General features: G+C 44.5%; 1 protein-coding gene across 3 annotated transcripts in view; it reads right to left on the reverse strand.

The window, feature by feature from the left end:
• LOC119437395 (conserved oligomeric Golgi complex subunit 6) overlaps positions 1–12,144 on the reverse strand; it is a 93,112-nt gene that overhangs the window by 19,020 nt on the left and 61,948 nt on the right. The window contains exon 5 of one of the 3 annotated variants that reach the window (XM_049660499.1): positions 2,029–2,172. The exons of the other annotated variants lie outside the window; for them this stretch is intronic. Within the exon in view, the coding sequence (XP_049516456.1) occupies positions 2,029–2,172 (144 nt within the window). The remainder of the gene's footprint in view (positions 1–2,028; positions 2,173–12,144) is intronic. 3 annotated transcript variants of the gene reach the window in all.

Here is a 12,144-nt window from a genome sequence, read left to right on the forward strand (position 1 = left end):
GAGACAAGAAAAATGGTGGCTTCACGAGTGCCACCTTGCTGCACGAGCATAGGGAAAGGGGGAGAGGAGCTCGCTTGCGGTAACGCAATCAAGTGCGCGCGAGGGAATGAGGAGGGGGGGGAGTGGGGGGGGGGGTTAAGTTGGTGCAAGTCTCGGCCATGGCTGCACATGGCTGAGTGCATACGCAGCTGCGCATCTTGCTATAGAGCTAAAGTGTAAAGTGCCGTGTGTGCAAAGAGTGGCATGCCGAGACGGCGTGGCAGCATGTAAGCTGTCTTCCGCGCATTTAGCACTGGAGGTTGCATAATCTTGAGTTTCGGTGACCCGTTGAGCAAGAGGCAGACGAAGCATTCATCCCCACTGCCGGAGTTTCATGATAGCGTCGTTCCAGTGCGGCCGACGCTATTAGCCGAGGGGGCCGAGTGCACGCAAGAACGTGGCTGGCTTCGCTTAATTCACACCGCCGGTGCGAAGATATCGTCGACATGGCATGAAACCGTATCATTCGTCGCCGACTCCCTAATTCAAAAATTAATTGTTTCTCATTCAAATTAATTTTTTCCCATTGCTCGATAATTTGGAAAATTCTGCGGCCACCTTACGTGTAAGAAAAATTGATCGGGGACTGTACTCATTGCCAAAAGGTTGTATTCAATACAACGAAATTTCAATATAACAAAGCAAATTGACGATTTTACCAACTTCATTATATCGAGGCTGGTGCTCGTCCTGCATGTCTCGTCTACATTGACGTCTTTTCGTGATGCAACAAACATGTTTCAAACACTGGCTCCAGGCAAGAACTGCACTATATGAAGTACAATGCCAATTCAGCTGTGCTCTAGTGTACACACAGCGAAGACATTATCAATCAGTAAGACGTTATATTTTACTTGACTTCAGCTCTATAGTTGATTTCTGACCCATTCATCTTTGTTCTTACCAATGACAAGCAGGTTGGGAAGCTGATGAATTGTGCTAGGTAAAGCAATGCGGCATTGCAATACTTGCCACTTGCCAATTTTAATCATAACCTACTTGCAAAAGTGTTGATGTGCGCGTAGTGCATCGCTAACATTGGATGAGATTTTAAAGGCGATTTACAACTTTAGATAGACAATAATTAGACATACCTGAGTCTGATATCCAGATTGACCATAGGTTTATGATATGATATTAACCCTTTAATTAAGTGCTTTATTTTTATGACGAAACGCAATCTTATGCGGGTTCTTTTTATATGGCCTATTTGAAACTTCCCTTTCTGCGAAAACTTCCTAAAGCGTTTTAGACCAATTTGCTTCCCATTTTTGCTTGCAAACCTCATTTCGTCTCTTCACTAAACAATAGATGTGGTTATCATTGCACAAATAGTACAGTCAGAAACACGAAAATGCTTATATTACAGTCATTCAAAATCCACTATTATATGAATTAAAGTTCAGCTCCAGAGTAAGTTTTTAACCATTCTTCCTATGCTAAGGCAGTTCACGAAGTAGTGTGTGAACTTTCATGAGAGACGGAACGGCGCACAGAGCTTTGCCACACGACTTGCACCAGGCCTGCACGACCACGAGTAAGCTGTGAGCCAGATGTATTTAAATTAAATTTTAAGACAAATTGGCACCTGGAGGGGATGATGTGATGTTCTTGGATGAGCAGCTGCAGCTGTAAATACGTAAGCACACCTCGATGTGTGAACAGACAGCTTTAGCCGAGTGTTTACTGTCCCCTCTGCTCAATGCATGTAATTTACAGATCCGCTCTGCGGGAATTATAGTGCACATGTGCAACACTAATGTTAGCAGTGGAAAGCCGAATGCTGCCTTGGCTCCATCGCCATATCATTTGAGAGCGAAACATTACATGAGTCTACTTGAATTTTGTCTCATTGCAGCCAAGCGTATCGCGTGCACTCATGTCTCTGGGACAACGTTTGTCAAAAACTTGAAGTCAATGCAGTTCTCTGCAGCACCTGCGCGCTGGAATGTGTCTAATGCGTGACTGAAATGTCTCTACAGCTCTCACCTGAGCAAGTATGTCGGGCAGGTCCTTCTGCCTCTGGTCGACAGGCGCGAGGGAGCCATCGCGCGTTGACAGGAGCTCACGCACCAGTGACAGCAGCTGCTGTAGAAAAGGGGGCGCACCCAGGTCGCCTGGGGGCAGCTCCGCCTGAAACAACAGAATGCACATTTTTCACTCGCTTGATTATTTGGTTATAGTACTTCCATCGTTCACTTAATATACAGGTGCTTTTTTAACGTTAAGAAAATTTTTAAAATGGCCTGTGGCATATAGCACAAATTTAATTATTGTGCTGGATCACTCGAATAGGCGGACGTACTTCTAAAATCAAAAGCATAATAATACATTTACAAGATTTTACTAATCACCTTTTTAACTATTTACTTAGCGCCATATTGCAATGTTTGAATAAACTAGTGATTGCATAAGGCAACATCCACTTGAAACAAATCTTGAAACTATAGCAGCAGTTTTGAGATAAGCGCTGTCAAAATTGCGCTAAAATGCAATGGCGTTCCACTTATTTTTTTAACAAGATGCCTTGTTGTTAAGAGGGTGCGAACTTTTTCAAATACAAATCAAATGTGAATAGTAAGTATCTAATATCGAATCAAACATATAATAGTCAAACGCAGACCACGCTTGTAGTGACTAGCGAAAAAAGACACCTAACTATTAGGGACATAGGATCAGTCTTTAATTAACACAAGATCATTCATGATCCTTTAAAAGGCTGTACAAATAGCTTCTCAACAACTTTACAGCCAGTTTGCAAACACAGTAAAATCTCAATATAACGAACTTCAGGGGACCGCGGTAAATGGTTCGTTATTCTAAAAAGTTGTTATAGTGAAAGTCCCAAATTAAACATTCCGCCCATTAACTTATCAGTTCATAAGTTGTCACCATATGAGCTATCCACGAAGACGTCTATGTTGGCCCTCGGCCCGCGTTGTTGCTATTTGCCATAGATTCCAGCACCACGCACCACCGAAGCACCGTGTAATAAGAGTGACGCGCTCAAAACAGACGCTGACGCCGAGAAAACTACCGACAAAAGAAATCTCCATGTCGCCTCCAAAGCAATGTTTCTTGTTTGTTTATTTCACAATCCTTGCCGTGGACACTGCAACTGTCTCGCTCGAGGCGGACATCGGAACTATTTTAAAGCTCAAGCGCGCGTAAATGACACTGCCCAAAAAGTACAAAGTGTGACCGTGTGGCAACCCCGCGAGTACAGAGGTTACATTTCTCGCGCGCTAGCTACTACGACCACAGAAAGCGCAAAAGAGGCACGCAGAAAGAAGGGCGAAAGAAGGAAGAGATGCGCCTCCGTTGCTAGGCGACACTTGTCTGGGGAACATTCACTCGCAAAACCTGATGCGTCGTCGCCTCAGCAAGTGTTTGAACGGTCCTGCGCGTGACAACCGCCACTTCGGGACCTTCTCAGAAAGAACGGCTCGCCTGACTGTCAGCTCACACACTGTTACCTTGCCTCGGAACGAAAAAGCGCGCGTCGAGAGCGAAAGTATTTTGCGGTGATGCCCTACCCGATGCGCGCCTTCTGGCCCCGCTGGTCCCGCTGCTCTACTGAGCTGCGCTGTTGGAATATCTTCCATGCGAGACCTTCGGGCGCACTGCACTGCTGTAGAGCGCAAGGGCGCCATCCTGAACCAGGGGCGAATCCATTGCAACGCACGCCAGCGTGTCATTTGAGGGCTGGGTGGTACGGAAAAGGCGCGCACAAAAGAACCTGTATGCGCGGGCGGGCGACAGCCGCTTCCCTTGTGACAAGCTGCTGTCACCGATTCGCGTGATCGTCGCGCTGCCCCATGCTGCTTTCGACTCTTTTTCGGAACTCGTGGAATGAATATCGTGCGTGGGCGATTGGCCTTTCGAGAGGCAGCCTCCCCACTTCCCGACACTCCGATACTGCGTGCTAGTGTAGTTTTTTTTTTCTATCGCGTCGTCTCAATTTTGAGGACCCGTGCATTGCGGCCTCCGCTTTCTGCGCCTTGTCGTCTGCTAACCTCCTCTTCGGCTGCCGTGACTGGATACCGGAAATCTAAGAATACCAAATTTAGGAATACAGTTTGTAGTACTGAGGCGTTGTTACCATGACACGGAAGCTGAATAACGATCGTTTTCTGAAAGGTTTGGTATTCTGAAGTTCATAGTACTGAAATATTTTTACATTGAAACTATAAGAAGTCAGCAGGGGATTTCGAAAAGTTCGTTAATGTGGGGTTCGTAGTAACGAGATTTTACTGTAATATCTTCATGAAAGAATGGCTGCTGTATGAATAGCTGTCCAAAAAGTACTAAATAATGGTTGGTAAAAAAGATTACAAATTGTAAAAAACTGCTGAAGGACTTCTGTGCTCTGGACACATGTAAAAGGGCCCATGTGACACATGGACACATGTAATATATCAAAGGATGTAGCGTAAAAGATAAACATGCTACATGACTAGACATTTTGCCATGTAGGCTTTCGCCCCGAAAATGAAAACAAAGCTTGAGTTATCCATTTTGTTGATGCATTGCTTAGAAAACTTTTGCCATTGCCTCACTTCTCATATTTGCCATACCTTGTTTAGCAGGCGGAGAACAGTAATCAGACTAACATTCAGCCATCGTGAAATATTTGGTTAGCTTCTAATATTTGAAAACACCCAACAGTTCCTTTTCGAATAGGAATATGAATGGCTAGTGTGTAGTGTTTGATTTGTATTTAAAACTTTGAATATTCACCCAGCCCTACTTTTCATGCACTGAAGCTCAAAAATTACTGAAACCCCAATTAATTTTGCTGCAAATTTGAAAATGAATATCTCGAAAATGGTGTCATTCTAAGAATTCGTTCCAAGTGGATATGACATTCCAAGTCACTGGCTACAATTCATAAATGCAATATGTGCCATAAGGTAACTAGTCAAACAGGTAATTAAAAAAATTCATTATTCAAATTCATTAGATTTCTCGTGCAAATATTGTCTGCCTCCGATAGTAATCAAGCTCAAAAAGTAGAATTATACTACGTGACACTGATTTCAAAAAATTTGTTAACACAAGAACAAAAAAAAAAAAACAAAAAAAAAAACATCATCAGATATAATTCTTTATATCGACTACATGTGTTGGCATGGCATGGTGCGCATGTCCAGCAAAATGTACAGGACAATAAAAAAAACTGGCACAGTTTCGCCCTAAGGGCGAAGCAATGAGTGGGCGAAGCTCCGGAGGGAATCATCGGTAAACCGTGAATCTTCCGTGTAATTCGCCAGTCTCGCCGCACTAAATCGAACGATTGACTTCACCAATGAAACGCGCCATGTGTGAACGTCATTCCTATTTTATAACAGCGCCCTTCATTATAATTGCACCATCTGCTTAAGGGGACGCTAGCACCAAACGCGTTAGAACGTGCAGTACTCTCTAGTAAGGGGAGAGGCCACAGCGTCTTAGCAGCGTTTTACACATGCCGGAATGTGCACCGCGTTTGCGACGATAATGATGAGAGAGTATAACCCCGTATTCATAAAAGCTCCTCGACTTGAACTGACTTGCCACCGCTTCAACGCGTTCGAACGCGCTGCCCAAGGCGGTGGAAGTCAAGTTAAAGTCGAGGAGGTTTATGAATACGGGGGTAAGGCCAGAGGGGCCACAGTGTCGTACACGGCCCGTAACGCGCTAGCACAAACGCGTTAGAAACGCGCACCAGTCTTCGTTAATGTGGGTATTTATGTCATCGTGGTGCGTGTGTCCATGTGCGCTTCGGGGTAGTGGTTAGCGACACGCGTTAGGAGCGAGGGGTCCTGGTTCGATTCCGCGCTACGGACACAACTTTCGGAATTTTTTTTTTTTTTTCATAAAAGTAGACGTGGCTACCTCTACTACTACATACTACAGAGGAGGGACCAGACCCACACCCTAAGGACTTCGCTCCTAAAATAAGAAAATCAGCAGACCTTGAGTGATTCATCCGGTCCTGAACTAGTTTTAAGAGACAGCAGCATTGCTCTTACCCCCCCCGTGGACACTGCTGTCCTTCTCCCAGATACACGTAGCACTTTTCTGCAGTAAAGCCTTGTTTGCTGTGGTCTTCTAGCAAATGAAGGATCCACATATCAGAGCCTATGCAAAGCACAGAACCTTGCGCAAATGACCACAGCAGAATTGCGTTGTAGCAGACTGGTAGCATGTCGGTTTGATACGAAGGAACACAGTGTGCGCAGCAATACTTTCGACACGGACGTAATGAACTGGTACATAGACACACAAGAAGTGCAGGAGGATTCCCAACTGCACTTTCTATAGAATCAGTGTGCCCAAGCGACGAGAGCACCAAAAGAAGGGAAGCGCTTCTGTCCGTGTGTTCTTTCCATCCATGCTTCGTTACTTGTGCGCGCTCAATTCTACAGAAAGTGAATCTGTACCAACTCGCAAAGCTTATGGTTCTACTCCCAACTCACATTGCTGCAGGGGTGTGAGTTAAGTTCCCAGTGGCTGTGGCGGGCAAGTTTTGCTTTCATTGCCCTTTGGCACGTGTGTAACTGAGGACAAAGAGGTGGCCCGATGACGCAATAACAGTGACATGACAGCGACGAGGAAATTGTGACAACGATGATGTAACTGAAACGATGGACAGATGCATCAAACATAGTTTTGGGCTTCTTAAGCGCTTTCATGGTAAAAGAAAACTTGTTGGAGTGGGAAAACATTACGAAGTAAATAACAGCCAAGGTTTCTATCTGGCATATGCATGTTGCTGGTTGTAGAACAAGCCCTACAGTAATTTTATACGTCCATATTCCAAGCCCTCCTTTGACCAACCTTGAAGGTCTTATCAAACAAAAGCCACTGTAGTGACGGGCTCTATTGTACGCATGTAAGTGAAAAACTGCAAGGAAAAAATTGCAAGGAAATAATGAAAGTGAGGCAACATGCATGTATTTTCCGTTTAGTGTGTTTTTCCTACCGTTTTTCCCAAAATGTACGATCGAGGTTCTACTGTAAATTTGCTCTACAACATACTCAAAGGTGCAGACAAATTCGAAATGTTTTCCCCTTAATACCTTATCAAACAGGTACACAAATTTGCACAGACCTATCAAGGTTGAACAGATGAAAGTTTGATCACAGCACAAAGAAAGCCCAAAATAAATTTTAGCTTGGAAACCAACAACTCTGCAGTGGTGAAACACTGCACTGGCAAGACAAGGCATTTTGCATTATCACATGCATTACCCATTCTTCCATGCCCTGGCTGGATGACTTGCTTCAACATTGTGAAGTGCTTCTTCACACAGACAGTTCATCTGCACTGTGCGAGCTTGAAAAAAAAAAAAAAAGAATTCCACTGTCGCTGCACACAAGGACATTAAAAGTCGTGATTAAATGACTGCTGTCCAATCAATTGATTTAATGTCCCAAACAAACACAGGGGCTTTGAGAGATACCATCGAGGAAGGTCAATGGTAACCACTCGAGATTCTCATTATGCAACCAAAGCCTTGATAGTACATGAATGTTTTTGCATGTAGCTTGACCCATAACCTCAACGACATTGCATTTCACTCTCACGTTGAGGGCATTATATTAGTAAACTTGGACGTCTGCAGTCCATGTATAATGTACACAGGTTTCTCCACGTGCAACCAGAGTGGCCACCAAATGAAGCACAATGAAGCTCCCATGACATTTCAGATATCCCAAGGCTGCAGAGCCAAGATTGCCACGGAAGCTTCATACAATAAGGGCATCTTCGATTTGTTGTCCCAGATTGCTCAGGACTACCCGAGACACTGCATACAGCAGTGCTCATTTGCTGAAAGCCGCACTTTGGGCAGTCCAGGACAACAAATCGAAAAGACCTAAAGTCCGCCCATGTGCTGGCATCCTTGCCGTACCTTGTCGAGGACCGTGTGCAGTGGCAGGTGAGGCTGTTGAGGAACATCTTGTGCGCCAGTGCACCGACCTCGTCCAGACAGATGGCCAGCGCAGTACCCGTGCCCATGGTCGCGTAAAGCGCACCACCGACCGCAGCCGGCACAGCACCAGCGGGCTGCTCTCCCCAACGGCCAGCTGCTCGAGGCGCAGGCGTAGCGGGGAGCACAGGCCAGCCAGGATGTGGTCTAGGCTGCTTCTCCACCACCGCACTGTGACGCGAAAAACGGTGGGTGTGACGGAAATTTAGTCTAGGCTAGAACGAGAATTGAGAGGTCCGACTTTTCTTAGTCACAACCGTGTGAGACCAACAGATAATGAAGCCAAGGAGAGCATAGGGGAAATTATTTGCTGTTTTAATTGAAATGTAGAAATGATAAGGTAAAAGGAAATATAGGTGAATTAATAAAAAAAAAAACACTTGCCACCAGTAGGAGCCAAACTGACATCCCTCGCATTACGTACACATGCGATGTTGCTGCCATGGCAATGAGTGGTGCTGGCTGACACTCCCAGGGTCAAATCTTGTACACATACATAGATACCCAAGAATGCGGACATGGGAACAGTCGCTGCCGTAGCTCAATTGGCAGAATCGCAAGGGTAATGCGGAGTGTGGCTCCCTAAAAAAAAAAAAAATGATGGGGTTTTACATGCCAAAACCACAATCTGATTATGAGGCACGCCGTAGTGGGGACTCCGAAAATTTGGACCACCTGGGGTTCTTTAACGTGCACCTAAATCTAAGTACATGGGTGTTTTCACATTTCGCCCACATCGCAATACGGCCGCCGTGGCCGGGATTCAATCCCGCAACCTCGTGCTCAGCAGCCCAACACCACAGCCACTGAGCAACCATGGCGGGTGAGGATGTGGCTCCCATCGATAGCAAGCTGCTTTGTTGTCCACTTTCCATTTCCCTTTACCTTATAATTTCTAGATTTCATTTCAATTTAAGTGACAAATAATTTCACCTGTGCTTTCCTTGGCTTCATTACCAGTGCAGGCCTGTCACACAAATTGCACAGCTGGTAGAGGAAGGGGTGCCAAGCTGCTCTTAACAGGTTACTGCACTATAAACATTCAAAGTCAAGGGTCTCATGAAATAAGATGTGTTGTTGGGCAAGCTGGTTAACTGTACTTATACATTCAAAAGAGTGCAAGAAAAAAAATGACATGGACAAGACAGACGACACCTTTGATAAAGAGCCTGCGGAGTTTTGTTTTTAATCAACTTGTAGCATCCTTATTATGCACCTATATGCAAACCAAGAATTGTTTTCTTTTTACTTCTTCCCCAAATAAATCAGTTGCTAGTTGAGTGCCAGTGCTCTTGCTTGTCTTGTCTGTCTTTTTTTTTTAATGTGTAAGCATTTCTATGCTTACCCAATGAGAAAACTGTTTGTCAGTCCGTCCTACCCGAAGACGATCGCTATCAAGATAGAGCCCACAGAAGTGAGCCATGCTGCCTGTCACTTTAATGCGAACGAAGCGGCAAAACACAGCGCAAGGAGCTATCAGCAGTTGGCACTCCCTGTCGGCTTCGCAGATAGCTTTTAATATGGCCCGCACGGCCATGCCAAAGTACGTTTGATCGGTCTGTGCCGCCGCCGAAGTCCTTTTATCACGGTTCATAATGGTTAGTTGTGGATGCACAAGGCGCTAAGAGCGATAACAGCTTATGATGATCGGAACCTCATCAGCGCACCTGGCGCCGCCACCTGCAGTACTTTGCTTGTGTTTCAATGCACCTTACGCCACCGTCCGCACCAGTTCGTGTTGCCGCAGTGCCGTCGTTTGTACTGGCCGGATCAGGTGTCATAGCACTGATAATGACACCGGGCTGCGTGGATATGAGCAAGCGCCATAATGCTTACACCTACTTAGACGACTCCCAGAGTTCTTTTTTTTTTTTTTGTCCCACTCTTAATATTTTAAGCTCCAATGAAACTTTGCCCATTCTAGTACTAAAACCGCCACATACAGAGCACAGATCTTTTAATAGCATGGGCATGTGGCCAACAGTACTGTCCATGCTGTCCGCTTATAACCAGAGTTCAGAATTTTCAGTTATTTCTCCAAATAGAGCAGACTTTTGTTGGTGCTCACCCAAAGGGAAAATTTTAAGCTATATTCAGTGAAAACGGTCATCAAATGAAAGCTTGCTGGTGTCTTCAGTGACTCTTTTTCACATAGTACATTCATCTTTGCTGTTTATTGGTATGAAAGTTTAAGGTTCTATTCAGCAATTTGAGGGGTATTTCCCATTACGGTGATGGAAGCAGTGGGCTTTCAATCTTTTTTTTTGGTGGCACAAATTTACTGTAGTGAAAAAAAAGAAGCAGCATAGTGGGTTTGAGGTAATGCTGTTGTGCTGTGTAGCAATTGTTGCATGTACCGGCCAAGCAATTCAGTGAATGCAGTGACACCATGACGTGAAACAGTGGCGTGATGACTACAGTCAGGTGTGTTTAGAGGTTAATATTATATAATGTGAACGAAACTAATTTATACCTACAACAAGCATAAAATAGTTCATCTGCCTTAATAATTTAAAATAGTACCAATTTTGTGCCAAATCAGCACTACTCCCATGCTATAACACTTTAAAATGACCAGTTCTCACAAAACCTTCTACCTCTTGTTTTTTCTATGCCAAATTGTCTAGCAGCACTAACGTTTTTCGGTTAAAACAGAATTTCCGAAAATCAATTCGGCAGTCTTTTTTGGCGTTTTTTAGTCTTAAACAAAAATGCTGGACGCTATAGCCTATAAACAACCACCTGCACTATCAGCAAGGGTATGGGTGTGTTCTGTAGAAATCAGGTACCTGTCCTGTGGTCATTTCCACAATGTGAACGTCATGATAGTGGTTTTCGCACGTGCTACTTAATCTTGGCACTCAAGTGGATACCATTGACACATCACTTATGAGCTGTTCACGCTGACACCTGCATTGGCGCGAGTGCCACTCATCTGGAATCAATGCAATTGTGAGCAAAAACCAAGACTAAGGTGGGCGCAGACGAAAGACAGGCACCTTGTTTTCACAGCACACAATCGTAAATTGCGCCAACAGCTCTGGTGAACATGAGCAGATGGTACATATTGTACAGTTAACCATGTGCTCATGAATTGAGCCCTGCACACCTTAACATTCCTTAACTGTGATACTACCCCCCCCCCCCCCCCCCCCCCACACAAACAGTACAACAATTATAAATCTTGTCCCTGACCAACAACTACGAAATTGATAATTTGGTGCCCGTACAGGAACCTTGTTCACAAAACACTAAAGGAAAATGGCTATCACTGAAGCAGTTTATGTACTCTTGAATAAGTGATGAAGTGACCTCAACAAATGAAATGATCAGATTGATCGAGAGTGGCTAAGGAACACACAAGAAAACTGTCATTTTTAACATCCCTTTGAAATAGTGACAGCACCCTTATCTTTTGGAACTGTGAACTGTGCATGATGATGATAAAAATGTATTTATTGTAGGATGGTTCGAAGGCTTATTATGTGAACTGTGCACATGGCAGGCATGGAGCTAAGCAGGCACATGGGATACGTCGTCTCAAAGAGGTTACGATGCAACAGCAAGGAGCACTGCTAGCAAATGTGGCATGAAAAAAAGGTCACCTTGCACTAGAGTGCATGGATTAAAAGTGTCTCAGATTATACTGTCCTTACATAACCATCAACTCAAAGACACATCTGTCTTACTTGTTCAGGCTTCATTCAATGAACTTAGGGTGGAATCATTACGCATTATGATCCCGTTAGAGCACTCTTTATTTGTCTTGAAGGATGCTTACATGGCTTGAGAAATCCAAATGGTTTCAGCACGCAACGCCGAGTTGTCGTTAGGCTATGGTAATTTTATACATTAGTACATAAATCTTATATACTCAATCGTTATGTGGCAACTTGCTTAATACACTGACACTGAAGTTGACTGTCAATTTCCTCCATTGGTTTGAGCATAGCATTTTGTTTACAGCCCCCTCCTTTTTAGCTATATTGTAGCCTCCTTATGCCATGTCAAGTCTTATCACTGTCGACTTTTGACAAAATTCCCAAGAGCCAGCCCTCCTCTCACCTTCCACGCAGCCCGCCACACTGTGCAAGCAGCTGCTCCAAGAGCTCCCGCTCAGATGCGGCAC

The sequence above is a fragment of the Dermacentor silvarum genome, chromosome 1 (assembly GCF_013339745.2).
Source record: "Dermacentor silvarum isolate Dsil-2018 chromosome 1, BIME_Dsil_1.4, whole genome shotgun sequence".
Lineage (NCBI taxonomy): Eukaryota > Metazoa > Arthropoda > Arachnida > Ixodida > Ixodidae > Dermacentor > Dermacentor silvarum.